The sequence below is a fragment of the Ooceraea biroi genome, chromosome 9 (genome assembly GCF_003672135.1).
Source record: "Ooceraea biroi isolate clonal line C1 chromosome 9, Obir_v5.4, whole genome shotgun sequence".
NCBI classification, from domain to species: Eukaryota; Metazoa; Arthropoda; class Insecta; order Hymenoptera; family Formicidae; genus Ooceraea; species Ooceraea biroi.
The window spans coordinates 13,602,339-13,627,875 of NC_039514.1; the positions used below are offsets into that span (position 1 = coordinate 13,602,339).

The 25,537-nt window shown below is 44.9% G+C and overlaps 2 protein-coding genes across 2 annotated transcripts; both read left to right on the forward strand.

The window, feature by feature from the left end:
- Nucleotides 1-1,107: 1,107 nt before the first annotated feature.
- LOC105277331 (protein gooseberry-neuro) lies at nt 1,108-22,508 on the forward strand. Its single transcript, XM_026972669.1, has 6 exons — nt 1,108-1,159; nt 3,254-3,567; nt 7,634-7,745; nt 20,737-20,933; nt 21,573-22,002; nt 22,146-22,508. Exons 1-6 carry the CDS (start codon nt 1,108-1,110, stop codon nt 22,379-22,381), a joined length of 1,341 nt encoding a protein of 446 aa, XP_026828470.1. The 3' UTR covers nt 22,382-22,508.
- Nucleotides 22,509-23,373: 865 nt separating this feature from the next.
- Nucleotides 23,374-25,477, forward strand: LOC105277330. Its single transcript, XM_011335609.3, has 3 exons — nt 23,374-23,473; nt 23,721-23,957; nt 24,207-25,477. The coding sequence occupies exons 1-3, from the start codon at nt 23,444-23,446 to the stop codon at nt 25,215-25,217; spliced, it is 1,278 nt and encodes a 425-aa protein (XP_011333911.2). The 5' UTR covers nt 23,374-23,443; the 3' UTR covers nt 25,218-25,477.
- The last annotated feature ends 60 nt before the right edge of the window (nt 25,478-25,537 follow it).

A 25,537-nucleotide genomic window follows, 5' to 3' on the forward strand; every position in this document is an offset into this window, starting at 1 on the left:
AATTATTCGAGATTATTAAATTGTACGCATTTATTATACACATGAGAAATTCAAATATGTATAAATATTAAAAGACGCTAGAGGAAAAAAATGGAAAGTGCAAATTTCAGAGAATGATTGTAAAGATACTTGCAGCAGAAGAAATAAAAAAATGATTATGTCCTCGTTTATCGAGAGTATTTATTATTTTGCTCGATTATTTAGAATGCTGGTATGTAAATTTGCGACGGGGGCGCAGACAACCACAACGATCACGACATGTTCCAGCCGAAACCCCGCTTAACGACCAGCAGTCATCTCACTCGCCGCGCTATCGTCTCTGGTAGCGTGCACGTATCAGTAACGGCGGTGCACACGCGATGTAATCCTCTGCGACGATATACGCGGAGACACGTTCCGTGGGCGGCCTCGTGGGCAGAGCCGCCCATTGTGCGGCATTCGTTTGCCAACCACGTGGCAGGGCGTAGCCAACAGTGGGACCCTGTTGGTATCATGAGTCCCAGCGAGAGACCAGAGAGAGGTCCTCCCCTCCTCTCCTTTCTACCCTCCGCTCCTACAGAGCACCGAGAGAGCCCCCCTCGTTGCTGTCTCTCTCGGGGGAGAGACACACGAGACACCCGGTACCCCAGCTGACACGTTATTGCCGCAGTACCCCTCGCAACGAAAGCAACGCGTGCTTGGCGATTCGTTTTCTTGTTTCCCGATCCAGGAACGTGTCCGATCGCGACGTCGCCCCCCATGTCCACGAACACCATCGCGTACTGCATCAGCTTCGCGTCGACGCCATTTCATAGTACGCCCCGATTTTAATATTTCGTTTCAAGAATTGCATCTCGCTTTTTTCCTTTACCTCCTTTTGTCCTTCTCCTTCTCCCTCACTTTCCTTTTTTCTTTCCTCATCTTTCTCGCGCGTCTCTCCTGACCGACCTTTGACATCTACGTGGAACTGCTTCTCTTTCTTAACCTGGATGCACAGTGAGAAGTCTGTTCCTTTTGGGGTAGCGAGTGCGGAGAACGGACCACTGCCTGACGTAAGAGTGGCAGTCCTCGATCAGTGTGTGTGAGAATAATCGTGTCAATCGGATAGCGGCAAGCACCACGACCGGCATGGATGTCACCAGCGGGATGAGGCCCATTTTTGGTGGATATCCTTTCCAAGGTTGGTTTTACGATTCTATGTGCATACAAAGTTAATCTGCAAATAATCAAACTTAGATTGTATTATCTAATAATTCTGACGTTTTCATAAAAAATTATTTAAAAAATGAGATGTCTCTAAAATACGAGCAATAAAGATAGTTTTCCAAGAGTCAATTTTATGTAGATTTTATATTTTATTTATAAATTTGTTTGAAAAATACGGTTAAATACGGTTGGTAAAATTTCACAAGTATTTTCTCGTTCTGGAAGATTTAAAAAAAGACAGTGAAAAACGAAAGTTAATGTGTAAAAGGTAAGAATATAATTTTTAAATGGATTAATTAGGCGTTAACGCATATTATAATCTCGCTCAAACACTCACACTCACGCACGCATTTTTCAAGGATCGCGACGCATAAATATTCCAACGTTAGTTTCGCGATTTGCATTTCTTAATTGCTGAATTCGTAGATCTTATCGCGCGTATCTGGTATGGTTCGCGCGCGATAATAACAGCACATAAAAGAGCGCTTTTGCGTCGAATTACGCTGACGTTAATCGTCGCATTTGAAAATCCCATTACTGTAATTAAATAATTCACGCAACGCTACGTCGATAACAATGCGGCCGCTTAATCGTCACGTTTGTGCTCAGTTATTAAGGCGATAATTAAATTCAGTCACGATCGCTATTAACACACATTCGATCGATTATGCGGCCGCGCGATTTTGATAAATCAATTCTGTCCGAAGCGGACAACCCCGTCGTAAATTAAATCGTAACGCGCAGCTCGCTGCGTTTGACTACGTATTCAACATTTCCCTTCGCCGTGTTAATTGATATTCATCCTTAATATCGCGCCAGCATCGGAATTGAGTAAGATAAATCTACATTCAATATTATCATGCCTCGCGTATTGGATATGGACATTTATTAGTAGGCATGACAGGGAGAATTGCCCCTTGAGTACATTGTGCGGAACACACACCACCATGATGTAAATTATGTCGTTGCAACGATACATTCTACATTTTCGCTAAGCGATTAATTAGCAATCGGTTTGTTAAAAAACGTTAAATCTTTACATAACTCGTGACGGTCATCATAATTATTGTTCTTGCTTAAATTTGAAGTTGTTGCTAACTCTATAATATTTTTAGCGGTCTCTCTCTCTTTTAAAAGGATATAATATTTTAAATTATAAAAACATTAATAGAAGATTGTATATGTGACCGAAATAAGCGCCAAAATCTAATGCTACGAAGCTGTCTGTTAAATGAAAATTACTCGAGAGACATTAACTGAAAAATTTTATGAATAATAGTTATAGTTATATAAGTTATAGTTATATAGTTTATAAATCGTTGGTAACTGCAAACGTGTGGCAGTTTCTGCTTCACGCAGCGTTCAGGACACATCAGGAAGATAGTCTCGAGTGAATATCCTGGCAAGCGAGCCGCGCGTCCGCGTCAGCGTGACGAAAGCGACGATCACCGTCGCTAATACGCGCGCGCGACCAAAAAACTAGCTCGGACCTCGAAAAAAGGGCCCGGCTGATCTGCGGAATTACATGCGACAGGATCATTTCCCGACAATGAGATTCCGGGCCGCGCGGCCGCGCTGGACGATTATTATAATTACCCGTCTCCGTTGTGTACTCGGAGCGTCCGTAATGCGTAAACATAGTAATTACGCGCGCGCGCTTCACCCGGGGCCCTGATGATACGGGAGTCAACATCACGTACAGAAGGGTGGCTAATTCGACTAACGACTCCGGCTTTATACTCGTTAGTGCTGGAAACGGCCTGGTGCGCGCGGCCGCCTCCTCGCGCGCATAACTTCTTCAATTTTACGGCTGTTAGCCGCGTTTTTGGTACGTATGCTCTCCGCGCGCGTGAAACCACGCGCGCGCCATCCTGTTATCTGATTTCATGTGTGCGCCCCAGTCCGATTCCGTCGTTAATTTCAAGCCCAATCACCGCGTACACGCGGCACCGAGAGACCATCATCCTCCTGCGCGTTTGTCGCCCATTCTTGCGGTCTCCCAAACGAGAACGAGCGGCTTTAAATAATCATCATTGGATTCTACCGATTGCTCGGTCATCTCTTGCAGGGCAGGGCCGAATGAATCAGCTAGGAGGAGTCTTCATCAACGGGCGGCCGCTTCCTAATCACATACGTCTGAAAATCGTAGAAATGGCCGCCGCGGGAGTACGTCCTTGCATGATCTCCAGACAACTGCGCGTCTCCCACGGCTGTGTCTCGAAGATCCTGAACCGCTACCAGGAAACTGGGTCCATCCGGCCGGGCGTGATCGGCGGTAGCAAACCGCGAGTAGCCACGCCGGAGGTCGAGGCGAGGATCGAGGAACTGAAGCGAGATAGTCCGGGAATCTTCTCCTGGGAGATCAGAGACAAACTTATGAAGGTGAGGCTGGAAAGAAATCGTAATGTTCTAATTATCTAGATTATATCATAAAAGCAAAGATGCGAAATCAACGTTTTAGCATCGACGAAATAACGATTGAAATTTGAGCGTAAAGCAATGATGATGCTTTTATCAATTGTAGATTGGGGATGCAAAAGACCGGTACAAGTGTCAAAAAGACTATAGAAAGGTTCACATCATTGATATCGTATGACAACTGTAAACATAAAGATATTATATAAATGCCGCAAGAAAGAACATAAAACACTATTTTTGGCATTGCACCGCTCTTCTGCGCCGCGATTCTTCATTCCGATCACGCAGGCATTTTTCCCGCGAAAATTCCGTGAGTCGATCGCTCGGCTCTGCGATCGAAGGTGGACGTTTTCTGCGCGATTGTGCGTATGTGTGTGTGTGTGTCTATCTCTCTCTGGGATCATACTCAATGGGGCTTTTTAATCTTGCACACGAGGCGTGCACGAGGCGAGCAGCGGGGTACGTGAGCGGCCCGAGGCAACTCTCGCGTGTCCTTTAATACGTTACTGACCGCCGTCTACACCCACGCCTCATTGGCGTAACACACCTCCGTGTCTCGATTTTCGAATATGTAAATGGATTTTTCCCTGGATAATCTCTTCCGCGTTGCCCTCCAATCCCGGACGCGCGTATCGACCGATGCCTCCCCCCGATAAAAATGTCCTCGCGAACATGTACGAGGAAGATTATCACGTGAGGAGAGAACGTTAATTATCCGTGCCAAGTCTTCACGTCCGCGTTAAGTTTGAGAATACATTTCATTGATTCACCGTCCATCGGCGTAGGTGTCGATGAATTACGCGGCTGCGAAGGAAATTCAAAAATAAGTTTCGCTTAATGTCCGCAACACATTGACACGTTTCCCGCGATTTCCCACGTGTGGAATATAAATGTGATTAATTAAAGAGAATTTAATGAGGCCATGCTAGAAAACGTTTAATTACGAGCTGTTTCAGGCGCCACTCGAAACGCTTAAGTGGAGAGTTTGCGCATTTTTATGAAGGATACGCAAAGCTGTAGAGCGGTACCAGCAAAAGTTATTAATAAATTAAATCGACGTTGATCGTCGCCGCGGTAGCACTTCTCTCTCGAAGCAACCCGAGTCAAGTATCGGATCTCGATGCCTTCGAGTATCTCCACGTGTCGTCGCGATAAGATCGACTGCGGTTCTCAAACCGAAACCGTGCGAAATTCCAACGGGGAAGAGGTAAGATCTCGCGCTCCTTCGAACGTCGGAACGCCTCCCTTGCCGAGGGCGATCTTCCCGATAGAGAGATAAATCTTACCCGAAAGAAACATCATACGTATCGGCCGCGAAAGCGACAATAAGGAGAAAATGTATTAATCGACGAGGAGAGAGTACGCGCACGAAAATATACGCGAGGGGGAGACTGAAGAAGAGAAGATCAGCGTAGGAAGAAAACAAGTGACGAATAAAAAGGATTGCGAGAGTGCAGAGAAACAAGAGTAATGACGCGAAGAACAAAAGAAAACGTTTACGAAAGAGAATGATAGAAAGAGAGTGGAACATCACAAATGCGACGTACGACGTACGAAACATACATAGGAGAAAAAGAGAGAGAGAAAGAACGAGAGAAAGAACGAGAGAAAAAGATCAGAGGTACGCGAGGGCGAATGAGAGAGAAAGAGGTTCCAGAGCGAGGAAAAGCGAACGAACGAGAGACGACGCGGTACGAGAGGGATAAGAGAGAAGTATCGAGAGCGGTCGCGATTGTGTACGACAGAGGAGCGGCCGAAAACACCGTTCGAAGGAAGAGAGCGGCGGAGGATTGAGGGACCGAACGGGGGGACGAGAGAGGAGAGCCGTGTGTAGAGAGAAGGACGAGAAACGGTTTCGAGAACACGTACGCCGTTGCAGTCGTGGAGGCAGGCCGGTCGTGGCCGGCATTAATACGGCATTTAATGTTGGAAGGGGGCGTTCCTGGACCCGAGGCCCGCAGGGCGCGTCTCTCCTCGTCGCACCCGGGGTCCGACCGCCTCATCGGGCCCACGTCCATCTCCCTCTTTCCTGTCATCGCCCCGGACCCGACGCCTCGGCCACCACCGACAGAAGGATCGTTATTGTTTCTGAGATCGGCGATCCGGCAGATAGCGATCGACACCGACGACCCCCTTTTCCTTTTTTTCCCTTCGGTCTCTTTTCTTCTCTTTCTCTCGCTCTCTCGTTTTCTCTTGTGCTCTTTCTCTCCCTCCCTCAAGTCGCCGTTCTCTTTCGCGCTTCCGCCCGCTCTTCCTCCTTTTAAATCTTCGGCAAAGGCAAAAGGCAGTTCTTTCACCTTGGCTCGCGGGATAATACTCGCTCGCATCTTGCCCCACACTTTCTTTATCTATCTCGTTCTCTTTAGCGAATCGCGCGTTCGGCACGCACTCGATCGCACCGCCGATAACGCTGATCGGTATCGGCGCGTGCGTACGTGCGGAAATTTTCGCGGCTTTGCGAGACGAGCCTGGTAGGATGGTGACTGACGTGAAATTTTCTTGATACTTTGTATGAAATCATGAGAGATGCGAGGAAATCTCGGAAACACTGCAAGCACGATCCTGTACCGCATCTAACATCTGTCTCAATCTGCGTCAATCAAACTGGCATAAGCCTGAATGATTCTGACCTTAATCGCCATTGAAATTATGTGACTTTGTACTTTCAAACAATTTGGAGCAACTTTTAATGTTTTGAATTTTTTAATATTTAAATATTGAACATTTGAACGGTTTTGAATATTAATTTGCAATTTTTAATATTTTTGTTTTTCCCATGCCAAACAAATAAGACCAGTGAATGTTTGCATTTTGATCTAATTTGATAAATAGGACCAGTGATGTTTGAATGTTTACGCGTTTCTCGTCGTTGTTTCTCGGCGGACAATCTGGATTTGCGAACGTACTCCACTGCGGTGAACGCGCATGTAACGGTGCCGGAGCACAATGTGTAATAACGCTGAATCTCGACGGCGCAAATGCGTATGCCGACACGAAAATAATCACGCCAAATTGTAGTGCGGTAGCCTGCAGTTGCAAATGCCACACGCGCGGGTCGACCATGCACGTAACTCTACGATCGATCGATTCTCGTTCGACGATTTCTAGGAGCGCGGGCGGGCGTACGCTCCATCGAGACGGAAACGTGCGAGGTTTTACGCCAACGTAGCAATCTCGACCCGGAAAATTGCGAAAGCGTTCTTTTTCTGCTATTTAAATTAATATGGGGAAACAAAAGATGGACACGCGATAGGATTGTATATTTCATCATTACCGTAATATATAACGCCTTAAAAGAAATCGATTTCGCAGAATTTCCTGCAACGGGAAAAACAGCTGGTTTCACCAACGTTGCGTAAATTCAATTGTAACTCAATCGATTATATGTCTCGCTCGAGGGGTTGGTCACTAGCGGTTATAGTGTACAAAAATTACCCTTGATACGGATTACCTTTAAATTACCTCAGATTCCTTAAGATTACCTAATACTACAACAGTTCGATCAAATAACTTGGCAAAAGTTTCAATTTACTGTCAAAATTCATCAATGCCGTATTTTCTGTATTGATTTCAGCCGGTAGTTCCCTCGATGATTGTTCAGAATTTTCCATTTTGATCGATTTCGATGATAAAACCAGAAAAAAATAATAAGCTAGCACAGAGCAAAAGAATCAAGCACAGAGTAGGCAGCTCGGCGGACATATAGACCCGAAACATATGAAAGGTTGCGTTTCCGATATTTGGTTGTCTCTCGGCGGTTAGATATACTGAATATATATCGCGCATGGTATCACGATTACCTTAGATTACCTCAGATTATCTGAGACTACCCTAAGAATTACCTAGCCCTTGTACAAAGATTACCTCAGCGACCAACCCCTCGGTCTCGCTGCAATTCCGTTTATGAAAAGAGTCCAATCGGGACTCTTGCGGTTAATCAAATCTCAAGCATCATTCTTGAATCACAAGCGATATCAGAAAGAATTACATTATACTATTATCGTTTAAACGTATCCTCGTTTGCACGCAGGAAGGTTTCTCGGATCCACCGAGCGTCAGTTCCATCAGCAGACTTCTTCGTGGTGGACGACCAGGAGACGATGGCAAGAAGGATTACACTATCAATGGCATATTGGGCGGTGGTGAGTTCCAAATTTTCCCCTTCTGCTGCTCTGCATCCCGCAATTTTATCGCGTATAATCATGCGCCCGTATACCTTCGACACAATAAATCCACCGGACGTAGACTCGATATCAGTTCTCTCATCCAGCAGGAATATCTCTCTCGCGCCCGGCTGGTATTTATCGGCCGCTCGCGAGAAACAAAACGAGCAACACTCACGCGAGCCGCGTAAAGCTCTCCCATCGGACAGTCGAAGGGTTAATTAGCCTTTTAGGCTGTCAGCAGCGAGAAAGGGAGTCCGCGCGCAGTCCAAGTCCCAATGGCAAAGCGCGCCGCGCCAAGCTGCGCCAAGCCGCGTCGGTGCCGGCGCGATGTAGCGCGCGAGAAATATGGAACGCGGGTATACGAAAAGAAAAAAAAAAGAAAGAAAAGAAAAATCAGGTAGAAAGAAAAAGTCGCGCGCGATCCATCGTCTCGAGGCAGGGCATCAAGAGCTTTTAACTTCCAAGTTTGACGTGTACGCGGGCATGCACGCCGGGGCCTTAAGCGCCTCCGCTGGTCCCCGAATGAGACCAGCGTCGGGGACCGGGCCGGATTTAATCTCCGGTGGGCGTGAGCAGGATTAGCCAGGTTGCCCACATGTCCCGACAAACGGATTACAGAAGTGTCAATATCTTATGGGACGCGCGAGATATTATCCCTCCCTCTTGTTCCCGTCTCGTCCCTCGCCGTCTTGCTCTTTCTAAGATTGCCGAGATTGCTGGTTTTGCACAGCGAGGCAGGATTCGATCGCATGACGATTGTTCGAAGGTAGATCGGGATCTTCCAAATTCAAACGTAACGAACGATCACAGGTTCTCTGTGAGCGTTGTAATCGCGAGACGATTAACGTTGGAAATCAGATCGGCGATGATTCCGATTAGAAATATTCTTCGCGATCCAGATTCCCATCTCGCTTTGATGAGATAACTCGATTCCCAGGCCGGGCTATTTGTAGGCACGCACGACGTCAAGCCAAGTCGTTACGAACGCGAAGCGGGAATTTGTTCTCGTGATTGATACAGGTAGACACGGAGGAATTAGCGGTACAGGTGTCCCAAAGTCTTAAGGAGTCAAACCGAGAGAGGATACTGCCGGGGTCTCGAGAAAAGATCCTTCGATCGTGGACCGTCGAGAATGTGAGGAAAGAGTCGAGAGCCAAGAGAGGCAAGAGCGGGGCTTCAAGGACCAGGGGCCCCGCGAGGATCCCGCGGAGATCAAACGGACCGCCTGCCACACGTCGGCAGTGGTGCTCATTCGTGACTCCCCTGGTCGATCGCGTCCCAGCGAGCCCTTAATTAATCTAATCGAGCAGATTGGCTTTACATGCACGCACAGCCGCTTTATTTCACGCAGACGTCGCCAATTCGGACATGAGATCGAGAAAAAGTCGCACGTTAAAACGAAGAATGGCAATAAAAAGAAGATCGCGCAGTAATAAATTACCAGAAGCACTCGATGAATTTTGGAAAATGATGATTAAGGTCTCGAGGCGTGAATTTCCGCCGGTAAGAAGGCGCCGCCGAGGAAACGTTACCGCGCCTCCGACACAAACCGCGAAACTACCAATTACAGATGCATATCGCTCTCGGCACGTTTAATTATGCACGACTCGCTGTGTGTAATCGCCGCACGCGCTTAATAATTTTTCCCTAAAAATTGCGACGATAGAAATCTCGTCCGCACAGTCCATGCCTTTCTCATCCTCGTTCTTGCGCGCGTCGGAGTCGTATGAAAATGAATAATTATTTAACGAGCGGGTATGCATTCGATCCCATTCACACCGCTGTTTATTCGTCATTAACTGCTTTCGCGGCCAGTAAAATTGATTGACGTCGATCGGCCGAATTAAAGCACCGGCGATGTAATTTGCGCGCTGCCGCCACCGCCGCTCATGTGAGTTTCGAGACAAAGCGGCGTCTCGTCTCGTCCTGCACGCCATGGAAATGAATAAACGCCGAAATGGACGCGGTTTTACGACTTCCTGCCATTACAATCAAACGAGAAGAAACACTTAAATCGCTATTAAAATATCGCGATTTCCGTTGCTATAAGCGAATACTTTTCAGGAAATTATGTATCATACTTAACTGCGGAAATTTCATTTGAAATATCTGCTTGGAAACATAGGGGAACAAATTTCTCTTTCGTTGAATGTGTAATTTTAAAAAATCTTCATGTTATCATTGATTTCTAACTATCATTTTGTTAATTCCCGTTCAACCGCAATTTCGAATGTCGATCGAGTCACGGAAGTCTATCGCATTCTTATTTCCTGCGAACTAACGTCGTTTGAGGATTTTAATGAAAAACGCCCTAATCTACGGCTGATCTGGACCGCCCACGATGCACGGAACGTTTGACCGTTCTCCGATATATTCCACCCTGCTTTTCGCGAGCAGTTAGAGAGACCGCTATCGCGGTCTGCGCCGCGTGCGGTGGAATAACTTACGCAAGACGAGGTGGAGTCGCACGCGCGGGATAGGAAGCGAGAGCAATCGTGATAGGGAGCACCTCTGAACGGATATACTCGTACTATGGCGGAGGTGTCGGCCGAGTATAGGTGTCGGCAGGCGAGCAGGAATGACACGTAGCCTGTGGCTTTCTTATTCCTTCTTATTCCGTTCCTTTGGCTCCGGCCGCCGACGAGGGATTAGCCTAATGGGTCCTGCCCACCCTCCTACACCACCCTCCTCACAGCCCCCACGTTGCATCTCTACGTATATATAATATGTGTATCCATCCTGATGCCTCTCGTTCTCTCTTTCTTTTTTTCTCTCTCTCTCTTTCTCTCTTCCGTTTTCTTTCTCGGATCCCTTACCAACGTGCCTTACCAACACGATCAGACAGACCGAGAGAGTATTCGCGCGATGAACAACGCCGCTAAGTGATTCACAATCAGGTTTATTGATTGTATCGAGGATCGACACGATCATCGGGAATACGCCGCCGCCGTTGCCGTTAACGTTGTCGGGATACTGTTTTTGATGTTTAAGCACACCTCAACGCATCGCGCGGGATTCCTTTTCTTACGCGCTGCCGATTCGCTTGCATGATTCGCAATCAAAATCTGCAGATTGCATCGGCCGGATCGACGTCCGCATTGTACGGCCGTCGCGAGTTACTCAGCGGGCTATTATCAGACCGCGCGCGATAGAGTCAATAACGTTATACAATAACGATCGCGGGCAAGATAACATCGCGATGAACTCTTGTTCGTATTGTCCGCGTAGAATAACGTAGCGAAGTCGAAGTATGAAAAATAATGTTGTTTTTCCTGGGCAATTGAGGTTTTGCTGTACCAGCAAAATTGCGATTAATTATTCTTCCGAGCTACTCGCGATATCTTGCTTTATCAACGGCGCGTCGGACGTAAGTACCTTGTTGCTCTCCGTTGTAATTCGTAATTCGTAATCCGGTCGGCAATCCTTATCTTCGAAGAATCGCGAAACAGCGCCGTCGAGTGTCGGCGCATCGACGCAATGAGGAATGCGAAAGAAGTGCGCGAACGATTATACGGGCGGGAAGAAGGGCGAGAGCGCGAGAAAGGGAGCAGAGGACTGGCTGTCGGAGCTGATATCAAAGTGTGTATCTAATGCACCGCACGAATCGAGCCGCAGGAGCGTGGACGCCGATCCTTGTCACGCGAGAGCATAATCCTTCGAGAGCGATACGTACCCGTGTCGTGCGCGATGTGTGCCTTCACGGATACGCGGCTTTACGTGCGGATTGAATTGAAAAGCATCCGGAGATCGTACAAAGTTCACCCACCCTGGTTTTATCGATGATTATCAATAAAATCGACTTATCTTCATTTTACAAATGTCGTTTCACCTTTTCAAAGAAGTTTACAAACAACTCTGAATATTGTTCGACTTGCGTAAAAATAATATTCTCTTGCCACATAGAGCAAATAAAACTAATTTCAAAAATATAATTTCATGTTTGTTCGAATCTTTCTTGTTATAATAATATTTCGTCTTGTTACAGTATGTACATCATTTTTATTACTTCTATTCGGATTTGTAAATAAATATATCACAGTGTAATATCGAGATTTTGATAAATTGGACGTTTTAATTTAAAAACAAAGTCTTCATCTCTTAACGCTCGGCCGCTAATCAATTAAGACGCGATCATAATGAGATGTGAAGCGCATCTTGATGATGTCTTTCGTGATGTATGAAATTTCAACGGTAACGTTGTCGCTTTAACTCCTTGCATCGCCTCCGTCTTACCTTCTCTATCGCTTCACTCTTTGTTTCCAGTTACCTCGGCGTACACTTTTGCTGCGGTCTTCTCTTTCATTAAGTCGCGATTTAATCAGGCTCACTTAAGAGTCGACGCTCGCACGCGCGTGCAGTGGAAAAATGCTAATTACGTGGTAACATCGCTCGAGGACGATCGATCGATCGTTCCATAAAGATACTTTGTGTTCAGGTATTTTTGCGAACGTGTACCTCGCTACACTTCAGAGCACGCGTGATATGCTTTCGAGCACGCAAGAGAACCGCGGCTAGCATATATAATACACGACATCGTGAATAAAAACGACTTATTTTTAGTTGTAATTTCTAGAACCATATTTTTGCTGTCGCACAAAACGGTTGTGTATTAAGTATTGCAAAAAAAGAAAATAGCGAGATAAATAATAAATCAATGATGGAATAAGCTTTGTAATTTTTTCTGACAAATGATCACCGAGATACATTCAAATCATCTGACACGTTTCGACTGCATTGAAAAATATTTTTCAGGAACGAAATGTATAAGATCAAACATCCTATGGTGCTTTTAGTGATGCAACATTTCAACGGCAGAACGTGCCGAGAGGTGCCGTTGTACTTTCAGAGAATGCACTCAGTTTCCACAAATCTGGAAGCTATCAACATACGCCGAGAAATTCAGCGGCGCGTTTGTGCCTTTCCAAAAAGACCACCAGCAACGGAGCCCGAACCCGATGGGCGGTTGCTGGTTTCATTTCGAAGCGTAGTTAATCACCTCATGATGTTTTTTTAGTCAATGGTCAATGGACAGTCAGGACTGACCATGTTGATGTTGATGCTGTTCACTCGGAGCTGCTAACGAATAATAAGGAGAACTGTGCAAATGCGTGAGCCTGAATAATTAAAATGCAACTAACACGATCCTTTTTGCTGATCAATATGAAATTGTAGACTGTCTCCTGAAAAATCGCGGTGCTCGCCAAAGTGCGATTCCCGCAGTCATAATCGAGAAGCGATTGTTTGCGGAGAAAAGGACCGGAACTGCGGCAAATCAAAGGAAACTCTGCACCGTCATCATAACTGCCCTTACACGGACCACCAACGACGACCTGGCGATCGTGCCTGAAGAGTACCTAACGCGGGCTAATTGTAGCGGCTCGCCGTCGTGTATCACCGGTAAAAGCTGTCGTCGAGGTCGAGCCACCAACTCTAGTACCCATCGGCTCGACTACCGGGTCTCATCCCTCTTTCCCGTTGCGCACACGCACGTATACACGCATACACGGGCGTTGACAGGCAGACAGACCACGTACTTGGGCGTCAACCGCTTCGAGGCTCATTGTTGGCATTTTGAGGACATTTGTTACCATTTAGAAGGACCTCACACACGCATCTACGGGACCCCCATGAGTGTGGGCCGGGTGTGGGGAGGGTGGGGCCGGGAGGACCCTGCTAGATTTATAACCCATAGAGAGAGAGAGAAAGAGAGGCAGAGGTGCGGCACCTTTTCCACCATTCAACGGCCGATTCGACACGCGGAAAGCAAAAGGGAGGCGCAGGAAAGTAGCGGCGATCTACATGGGACAACGGATGTTGGCGGTCCAGACTAACCGTCGTCATGATCCTCCAATACAGGCTCCACCCCGTCTCGCAAGGACATCAGGATCTACCGAGCGCGTATTTTATTGTATCTCGGAATATGTCGACGCGAATATGCCTCGTCTCGCTTTTCCTGCTTCGAACTGCTGAACGCGTGCAGATCATCTACGAATGCCTGATGGGAGCCGATTGGCCAGAAACAGATTCACGACTTGCAGAGTACGAAGAGTCGAGGAAACGACAAGGCAAATCGAGGATGTCGGTAGCACCTACGATTGTTTCTCGCGACGCGTTCGGTAGCGTTCGGTCGCTCGTGCGAGCACTTCGATATTAATCTTCTTCGTCGACGGCACCGGCGCGCGACGCTTTTACCGTGTTTACGACAATCTTGCTCGGCGATCAACGTGTTAATCACGTAAAATGACTCGCGTGTGTTACGCGGCATTGTACGCGGCGCGTATCGCGCGTACCGCGATCGACGCGCACGGCGACGGAACGCGCGTACGCGCGCGTGTACGGACACGCACGCAGCGGGGATGCTGACCGGCACATTTCTGGATGACGTTGCTACGAATGAGATATTTGCTCTCGACACCGCGGGACCGCCCCCCCCCCTCCTTCTCTCCCTTCCTCTTGTCCCGTAATTGATTACACGCGTCTTTTCACGCAATCTATTCACGGCCCGATCGGCTGGCTTTTCATCCTCGATGGGCCCTCGATATTGATTGTGCCTATCAACGAGTCAACCTGATGACCCCGAGACGCGCGCGTCAAGCGACAAGATCGCCTCGTGAAGCGAAATAACTCGCTCACTAATGCCGATATTTGTCGTCTGTCGAAGCCGCCAGCTTCCGTCGGCTTATGTCATTGCTGAACGAGCGCGAGCGAGTAACGAAATGTGAAGGCGAAGTCACTCCCGTCCGAGAGAGAGAGAGAGAGAGAGAACTTACGTTTGCAAGTTCGTAAACTCGGACTTTAACGCTCGCGAGGAACTCGCTGCGCCGGCGAATTTTGCTACGCAAGTGTTCAATGGTAAATGAAGCGCGAAACGAGAGCGGCGATGTGAAAACTTTGCGAAAAACGCCGAGCGAGTAAGCGTGCTCTCACGATGGAGCATGTACTCCGAATACGCGCGTGGCTTCATTACTTTCTCGATGTAATTGACATTTTCGAACGTCGAGGCGCTAACAGGGCGACTGTGCGCGCGATAAAACAATGGCGTGGCCGGGGCGATAATCTATAAAGCGTTTCATCGAGTGCCCGCCTCCCTGTCCCGGCGTGGAGAGCACGTTCGTTCTCTCATTACAAGTCCAACATATGGGCGCCTAAACGATTGCGCGAGCGCGCACACACATGCAGGATGCACGCGTGCATGCACGCACACACGACTGATCCCTCCCGCTCGCGGCCACAGCCACCTTTTTTCCCTTTCTTCCGGCCGTGGGAGCGGGACGAGGAGAGTCGGATCGAGGATCCCGACGATCGAAGGGAGACGAGTAGAGCTCTCTGAGAGGACCGCCGGTGTCAGAGGCCGCGCGAAGGAATGCTGACTCGCCGAACGCCGCCGCCCTGCCTCCCGAGCGTCTCCTCGGCGGCGACGGCGGCGGCCGCGCGAGAAACACACCTGGCCGCCACCCCCAACCTCCCCGCAGAAAAAAAGCAGTCGAACGAGCCGATGATGATAATTGATAATTAGTCGCACTGATATCCTCGTCCGGCGGATGAACATCTGAGAACGGGTGACTAACGTTTAAATACGGGGAAGGGAAGGAAGATAGTTGTATATCAAAATATTGGTAAACTTTACTCTCTCTAGACCGTTTTTTTATTTATTACCTGTTAATTGAGTGTGTTAATTTTATCGATTTTTTATTCTCCTCAGCTACGACATTGTTTTAAGAAGAAATGTCTATGCGAATTATTTATATGCATGTGTAATCATCTTGTTCATCGATGAGAAGCTCGTCGTCGATTCGACAACCACGGATTGGCTCCAAGAGAAACATCAAACTTTGCTCTTCTCGTTTCCAATTGAAATCTGCTTGTAAATTTACGCGAAGCTCTATGTGGGGCTTATATGATCGGAGAAGTAAAATGTATCTGTATCCTCCGATTTCACTGTACGCCCTCCGGCGTCTCATCTCGCGATACTCGTTGCTTATCCTCGTCTCTTAAATAGGCTACGTGGCCAACGTTGGACGTTGCATGCATTTTAATCGCACGTTGCGTATCTAGAAAGACGAGATAAAGGTGGTTACGTGGCGAGGTGACCTTTTTCCGGCGGCCGTCGAACAGCAGAGGTTCCTTCGACGAGGGATCCCCTTTGGCGGCATCTTTGGCGGCTCGTTCACGTTTCTCGTATGACAAACGGAAGAATGGGAGAATAGCCTGGAGACAAGTTGCATCTACAGACAGTAAAGGTGGCGGAACTCAGGTTTAAATTCCTGTCACCGGTCTCGCCATCAACTTATACAGGTGGCGGGAGAGGAGGGAGAGTGGAGGGAGCGATAGTGAACGTCGAAAGATGTCCATCGTTTTCTTCTTCTTTTTTTTCTTCTTTTTCCACGGCGCGGCGCACCTGAAGACGCACAATGACTGCGAAGTGCGCGGGAGTGAGCGCATCCTTGTCGATAGCTCTTCGAGGTCTCCAGAGTTTGACAAATTTTCTCAGTCAGAAAGTCAGTTCTTGTTCTAGCTATAAAAATTTAATTTGTTACAAAACATTAACTCGCGAGAATGCCAACGTTATCCTTTTCGACTTTCGACTGCGTTCGTTTAAATTTGATCGGCACTCGGAAAAGATGCATGGAACGAATTTTCCTTGCCTTCTTGTCGTCTTGTTTGCCGAGATGTGCAAATTGCCTCAAAGGACAATAGCTAACATCGCTCGTTCATCCGGCGAGAAAAATTATGTTTGGTAATTAATACCACCGTGCAAAGCCGATAGACGAAGAGAAAGGTGCCGCCCTTTTGTCTACTTCCGCAGAATACCGGGGGCGTCATTTGAGTCTGACTAGAGACGTCGGCGTGTCCGCCTCCGTACGCACAGAAGGCACGTTACGTTTTGACAAATGTAACGCCGCACAATAAGTAGAATGGACTCAAGTTCAAAGGACGGCCGCTGGGAATTCTCGTATACTCGAAAGCCGCAATCCCGCCCGTTAGTTTCATTCCCCGCCGAGCGAGATGAAAACCGCACGGAAAGGGAGACACTGTCCATTGTTCGTCGGTAAGATTCGGGTCAGGTTCTACTGTACACGAGGAAAACAGCAAGTCCTTCGAAAAGATGTAAGCGTCCGACGATGTCGCAAGTCTTGTCTTGTCACGGCCTTCTCGCCAGCACCAAAAACATAAGATTTTCACTTTATAGATATTTTAGTTCGTTCAAAAGTCGAAACATTTAGTTTCCACTTGTTACTTAACAGGTCCAATTGCCAACGAATAATATAAACTGCAGCTCATACAAGAATTTCAATCCCTACGATTAAATAGTCTGCGATGGTGTGCTTGATGTTTCGGGAAGAGATTTCAGTGATTCCAGTTGAACGTTAGCTTCGCGAAGCGCGCATTTCGAAGGGAAAATTGCTTCGATGGGAGATCAAAGTAAGTGATGGAATTACTGTCGTCGCAGTTTAATTCCGCATCGCGGAATCGACGAAAACGCGCTGGCACAGGTTGGCAAATAAAGGAGCGAGCTAATCCCCGTTTGTGTTACGCTATAGCTGGGGATCCTCGGACGTCACAACAAGCCACTCTTGTTCGCCGTTGACGTTGCGCTCTCGGGTGTGTTCGACCAGCGATAAAACGAGCATGAGATCCAATTCCGTCCCGTCACAGATGGAACGGGAGACGAGACGTGGTCTAGAAACGGCTGGAAAAGCACGACAATGTCCGACTTCGATCGGGACAATGGTGTACGTGAACGGTCGATTGAACGATAATGGAATGAATGTGGAAATGGGGAGGAGGGAGTCGACTTAGGGGTAAATATTTGACGGAGGCGGCCCGGTCAGTTTCTGTTGCCGGTGGCAGTCTTTTGCCGTGTATATACATCGTGCCCTTTTTTCTTTCGTTGCGGGGAAAATGGACGCACGAGCAGTTCGCCGTCTCCGCAAAATAGATTTCGATGGTGCGGACGGAGGTCATGACGCATCGCATAGAAATGTTTTCCGAACCAAGTGCTGAATGCGAGGATATTAAGAAGTTCGCAGAATCTCTCGAGGAGGATCTAGTGTTGAATATCGGACGGTCGAACGACGATGAAACGCAAAGGGATTCTCGCAATCCGACTGGTTGCGCAAAGCAGTACTGCTTGAAATTATTGTCCGTGAGATTATTGCTCGCACACAATCAGATTTTCTATAGGAAATAAATTTCAAGGACTGGAGATTAACTTTAATACGACAAACCACGTGATGGGAAATATAAACGAATAGATTAATCCCCAAGATGAGATTATCAAGAGATCTAAATTAAGATACTTTAAGTGAATATAAAATAAATCAACCTGAAAGTATTTACTCTGCTCTTGATTATTTTATATAATATTTTGTAATCTTTTAACGATTAATTGTTGCAAGAACACATTTCATATAACATTATGAATAAATTAAAGAAAATAAAGTCCTCAAAAATAAGCCGAGAACATGATCGCCGACGATAGAATTCTTAAAGTGCAACCAACCATCGAGAGGCGGTCGATCATAAAACGTATCAATCCTGCGAAAACGCGGCAAGATGGTGGTAAACATGGTGGTGACCATTGCTTGCCTTTTACGAGGATTTTATGGACGTTTTAATGACTGCGGCGTATGTAGCGTATGCATGTGCAGAAAGCATGAAGCTATATCGTGTAAGACATATTGAACACATTTTAAATCAGGATTGGATACCAGAATTTTTATGGGAAATTCTAGATATCGTGTCACAATCAGACACAACATCTAAAAGTGACGGACGAATAAATTTATATATTTCAAATGATGATCTCGTTATTGATTTCATCTTAATTTGCAAAGAAACATAGAATATTATCAAGTGCTCTTATATAAACGTGACGATTAATCATTCATTGTTTCGTTGATTATGGACATATTTACGCGATAATATGATGCTGAGAGATTTTCTCCGATATATTAGGTGAAACATCTTGATTTCATCGCAAACAATTAAGCCGTGAGTAATACAATGACTGTGCATGATATTCGTCATCGGACACGTGCGCATATTGTACGTATGGTGATCATCGTCTCATCAATATCCCATTCAGGGAGAAAGAGGCGAGTTTATCGGTGCAACAGCGGGCCGACAGTGACAGAGCAGCTTCTTCGACGATTTATTGATTAGCAATGACGGCCGTTTTAACAGCGATTAATAATCTCCACGAAATTTCAGCCATCAATCGTTGCTTTCTATCTCGCTTTGATACCGTGAAAATTTTCACGACCAAACACGCTTGCAATTCGCAAAGCTATCGTTGAACAAAGACGTTCGACTTTGTATTGGGTCGTCCGGAAAGTTCGTGCCGATTTTTAATAGATGGCGTTGGAATATGTCTGAATATATCAATGTTATTGAAAACATACGATTTATATACATATGCTTAAAGGTGACATTTCAACGCATCTTTAGGAAAAAAGTTGTTTCAGATAAATTGATTCGTGTCAGTTTTGTACTCTTTTGAAGATGGAAGAAAACAAAGAACATTTTAGACACTTGATGCTTTTCTATTACCGGAAAGGCAAAAATGCCTCACAAGCAACAAATTCGATATGTTCTGTTTACGGAGAAGGCGCTTTAGCTGAAAGAACCGTACGTAAGTGGTTCGCTAAGTTTAGAGCTGGTGATTTTAACCTTAAAGACCAAGAACGCTCGAGCAGACCCTCTACTACTGATGATGACCAAATCAAGACACTGATCGAGAATAACCCGCGCTACACGACACGTGAATTAGCAGAGATACTGAAAATATCGAAAACCGCTGTCCAGGATCATGTAGTGAAGCTTGGTTACGTAAAGTCGCTATGATGTATGGGTTCCGCATAATTTGGCCGAAAAAAATTTAATGGATCGCATTTCCATCTGTGACTCGCTGTACAAGCGCAACGAAAACGTACCATTTTTTAAGCAATTAGTGACGGGTGACGAAAAATGGATCATTTACAACAATGTAGAATGAAAAAGATCCTGGGGTAAGCGAAATGTACCAGTATTAACCACTCCGAAAGCCGACCTTCATCCAAAAAAAGTCATGCTCTGTGTCTGGTGGGATTGGAAAGGAATCCTATATTATGAGCTCCTACCACACAACCAAACGATAAATGCAGATAAGTACTGCTCGCAACTGGACGAATTAAAGACAGCGATTCAGGAAAAACGTCCAGAATTAGCCAATAGGAAGGGCGTCGTGTTCCATCAGGACAATGCCAGACCTCAAGTTTCTTTGACTACCCGACAAAAATTGTTGGAGTTTGGCTGGGATGTGCTACCTCACCCACCGTATTCACCAGACATTGCACCTTCAGACTTTCACTTATTTAGGTCTTTGCAAAATTCTCTTAGCGGCAAGAACTTCAACTCTTTGATCGACATAAAAAACCACCTTGAGGAGTTTTTCGCCGAGAAACCTAAGAAGTTCTGGGAGAATGTAATCTTCCAGTTGCGTGAAAGATGGACAAAGGTTGTGAAACAAAACGGTGCATACATAAGTCAATAAATATTTATCGACATAAAAAAATGTTGCCTTTGAATTTTCCTTCAAAATCGGCACGAACTTTCCGGACGACCCAATACGTCGCTGCCGGCTGAGTTCTTCGAGCGACTGAGATAATATTTTGTTTGCGTGAACCAGGAAAAGTTAGGAAACTACGCGGAAAATGGAACGCAGAGTCGCATGCACTGGTTTAAGAATCGCGTCGATTCGCTACGAGTCTGAGAAGTCTATAACAAATTTGCATCTGAAATATAGAGAATAGAAGCAACTGCTTGCAAAACATACGTACTCACGTCGCATTCTTGAAGTTTTACAAATCAACAGAAATATTACACAAACTATATTCGAGTATCTTCATTTTTATAGATAACATAAAAAAGATCGGTTGTTTTTCAAATTTCTCAGATTTAACAACGATATTCTTCTTACCCTCAGGTCGCTGCGGTGACGATTCTGACACGGAAAGCGAGCCAGGCATTCCATTAAAGCGAAAGCAACGCAGAAGCAGAACGACGTTCACCGGCGAGCAGCTCGAGCAGCTGGAAGTTGCGTTCCAGCGGGCTCAATATCCAGACGTTTATGCGAGAGAAGAACTGGCCCAGAGGACTGGACTGACAGAGGCGAGAATTCAAGTGAGTTTTGCATGACGTTAATGGCCGACGCTAACTCAGATCAGCACGTCACATCAATGACGGTATTAACTCAAATTTTCGGTATTCCCATCGATTTTCAAAACCTGCGCAAACATTTTGTACTACTGGTGACACTACTTCTTTGACTTTGATAATTTATTAAGTCATTAATTAAGTAACCCGCATCTGGACGACGATGAATCAAATTAAACACATAGTTATGATAGCACAACATAGCTTGTCGTGTATTAATTTTATAGCAAAATTTACAACATTTAAAAAATAAAAAACAAATTCTCCAAAATATCGTTGCATTGAGTTGTATCACCATCTAGACGCGACCTGGATTACTTAGCTAATGACCTAATATATAGCACACTACTTGTGGCCAAGACTTGCAATAAAACTTAAAAATCAAGAGAGTATTGGAAATGCAAATGCACAAGCTGGATAAACCACACAAAAGCTGATGTGTGATTTAATAAATTAAAATATTGGTTGCATTGTGATACATTTGCTAGTTTCCTGCTAAGCATGCTTACACAGCAGGAAACGAGCGCTTGTTACGGTATTTATCAACGAATTTTGTCGCAGACACGCAATTCTGTTGATCTCAAGTATCATGTCCTGTGTCACCAGGTGTGGTTCAGCAATCGTAGGGCGCGTCTTCGGAAACACGCCGGTAGTATAGCTCATTCGGTAGCCAGCTTGCCGTTGACAACCTGCCAATACGCCAGCCACGAGCTCGCGCAGATACCGCAGGTACCACAGATGCCCGGCGGGATACCACAGGTACCCACGACGTTGCATCACAGTCCAACGACAACGTTGCATCAGGCAACCGGTGGTGTGCACCAAGTCCCTGGCACCGCGATCGCTCAGATGGCGACCACAATGGCGACCCAAGTGCCCACCACGATGAGCGGTGCTCTTCAAGGACACACGGTTGCCATTTCCGGTCACCTCAGCTCACTTCCGGCGCACGCGGCCAGCATGCAGCTCGCGCAAGTATCGACGATGCAACCACCCGCCGCACACAGTGCGCCGACCTCACTTTCACATAATACTGGTGAGTGCTGGTTGATCCTTAATGTCCTCTTCGAGGTCCTTCGGAGAGCCACTTAATTTTTCTTGAATCCTTCTAAATGTTTCTTTAGGATTTGTTTGTGTGTTATTATGTGTGAGGTTGAGCTGTGAATAATTTGTCTTCAGGTAATACCGATTGGTCCAGGACGCAGCTGGGTTGGGGGCAATTTAATCATTTTCAGAGCGGCGAGTACGGGTCTAGTCATACCGGTGGTCATCAGCATGGATCGCATGTGAGTCAGAATATCCAGTCGAGTACCTCGAACACCGCGTCGACAACGTCGGATTGGTACGACCAGGGCTACGATTACACTCAGCATGCTCAGCTTAATTATCATCGCAGCGTGGGTGGAATATTTTAGCCGATCGGTTATTGTACAGAGATTATAGTTGGAAAAGAGATATTGATGAGATGCAAATATCGTTATTGTACTTAAAATTATATAATTATTGTATATTGTATATATATGTAATATTGTATATATTTATATAATATAATTACATTGGTTTATATATAATTTTATATTCCCTCTCCTCTCATCGAAATGTCAGTAATAACAAGTATTAATGATTGAAGGATAGAGTTTACAAAATGCAACGAAATGTTTCGTAAAATCTATATTTCATAAAATTAGATCTGTTTCTGTTGTTTCTGTGTTTTCTGGTATATATGTTTAAATTTTTCTTTAAAAACAAATTTGTAGATATTGATACACATATGTACATTCCTGACGACATAAAAGATCGCATGATATTTTTATTTAGTTTGACATTGAACTACGAAAGCTATATACGTACCATTAACTCTCAGTCATTAAAACTTGTAAAGAAACTTATCGCGAAATTTGCAATGGATTTTGACGTTCTTTGCACAAGAAAGACTTTAAGTTCGGTAATAACGTAAGACTGACATAAGATCTGTGTTTAAATAATATATAATAAATAATAATATCACACTCTCGTGGACAACATATTTCAATTTTTTTTAAACATGCATGCTTTAAAATCTTTTTTAAAGTCTGCATCATGGTCAAAACGTTGCTGCATATTTTTAACAATCTTGACAAAAATTTTATAGGTAAGTGATTTTATTGTTTTATTACTTTAAGGCAGTATGATGCTGTCATTCAGCAGTAATCGTACCAATGGCGTCGTGATATCATTTCCTGATTTAGTGAAATAACACATGTTCTTGGAACGTTATCAAATTTTTGGAACGTTATCATATAAATTTATTACTAACAGCAGATTTCCGCGACAGCTTAATTCATTTATGTCATGAACTTTAGATAACATGCATTCGTATTTGTCATTGTATGTATATCACAAGAAGTATGTTAGTGCGCATATATCAAGAGAATTTTAAGAATTCGGTAGATATAAGAAGAAACGACGGTTACGAAATTTTGGGAGTGTACATCAAAATGGGTACATATCAAGACGTAGTGATCGTGGCAAGTATCTTCACGATTACCTCTTTTCCACTTTGCAATGATAATAATGCAAAATAAAATGATGACTCTGTATTCTTTGCTTTAATTCTTTGCGTTAATCGAGTAAAGCAGAATTAATTTATGATATTAAAACGTAACATATCTAAATCCAGTTTGGATCACACATACTTATACAACTTTGATTGAAAATAAAGTTTATATATTAATCATAATAATAATTTACATAATTTTATACTTACGTTTTTAGATAATTATCTGTTGTTACAAAGTGTCTAGCCAATCCTTGACACTTTTTGATAACACAATCGTTATAGACCGTAACGAAAGCATCTCGTGCAGCTCTGACCTCGAATGCGTTGAAGATTCATGTAATGAAGGGAGAGTATGTATAAGGGTAAACGAGACCTCATGGTACCAATTCGGTACCATAACTTGTGACAAGGATTCAAGCACGCCCTACTGCAACGGTGGCTTGTGTTCGAAGGTATCGCTCATACATATATGATAATTTTTAATTTTTCTACGCAAACGTATTCTTGTCAGATCAGAATGCGGGTAAAGCATCGTGAACAACTATCTAGACATTCACAAAATTAGTCTGAAATTTTTAATTATTGAACAATATGAGATGTACTTGCTCTCTTATTTCATCTCTTGCGTTGGTTTTCTATTTACGGATAGCCATTCGGAAAAGAAACCGTGAGTTTTATTAATTTTACAATGCATTTATCAGATCCCACGTCCTGGTTGCGATCCGACCTCGTTTGCCTGTCCAGCTGATGGCGAGTTTCCGGATCCGACAGATTGTACGCGTTATCACTTGTGCGCGCAGGGCGTCGTCACAACTAATCAGTGTCCACGGAATACCGTGTACGATCATAGTACCGGTGGTTGCAAATATCGTCGTTATCCCTCTGATTGCGTGACCATCAACTGCGTCGGAAGGGATGGTCGCCCGTTCGTGTATCCGCGAGACGATCGCATTCACGGAAGATGCATTCTTGGTAAGCCGCTCATTCTCGGGCGATGTGAGAATTACGAGAGATACGATGTCAACCGCGTGAGATGTGTGAGATACTGCAGGACGAGTGGTGTTCAGCCGCCAGATCCAGGTCCCAATTCCTGCCGGAAGTACGTTCTGTGCGTGGAAGTATTACCCAGGACGTATGAACCAGTGGAGATGTCCTGTGCCTGCAATGAAGGGTACGACAAAGAGTTTAACGGTTGCAAGGTGAACGCGACCTGTTTGGAGAACGTTCCCCAGCCATGGTGCGAGCAAGTAATACAAAATGACAATTCGAACGAATCCGAAGACGATGATAGTTCGGGTAACATTGACAATGGAGATCAAGTTTTATTGCCGTTAATTATTAATAACTCTGGCAATAATAATTCTAAAAACAACATTTCCAACGGCAATGATAAAGTCGATGGAAACTTGGTAAACGGAAATGGCAATGGGAACAATTCTAATTCTGGTAACGTCCGAAAAAGGGATTCTGCTGGAACGTTAATTATTAACAGTTCAGGAAACTCTAATAGCGAAAATAATATAACCAATGGTGATGATGACGTCAATGGAAATATAGTGAATGGAAATGAAAACGGTAACAATGAGAATACGGGAAATATAAATCCCGATATGAATCCCGATTCGGAGTCAGACCCACCGAGACTGGCCGCAAGTTTCATAAGAATTTTCATCGATTGGATAAATCAGAAAACACACATAGATTATGATTAATCTTTACGAAAAAGATTTGTTATACTTTAATGTACGCGCGCGCAAAGATAATAATTGTATATTGCAATATATATCTATGATATCATTTTTCGCAACTCCACATTGCTTCATTGCTGACATTTAATAAGCATAAAAAAAAGTTACATATTGTAAAACATTTTTAATTCCAAAAAGCTGCATGTATACTAGTTTGTAAGACACATATGCAAATTTTGTGACACGCAAATTTGTGAATATACAATATAGAATTAAATATAAAATTAAATTTAATATAAATAATTTAATATAAAATTAAATATGACGAATATAATTTGTGAAAT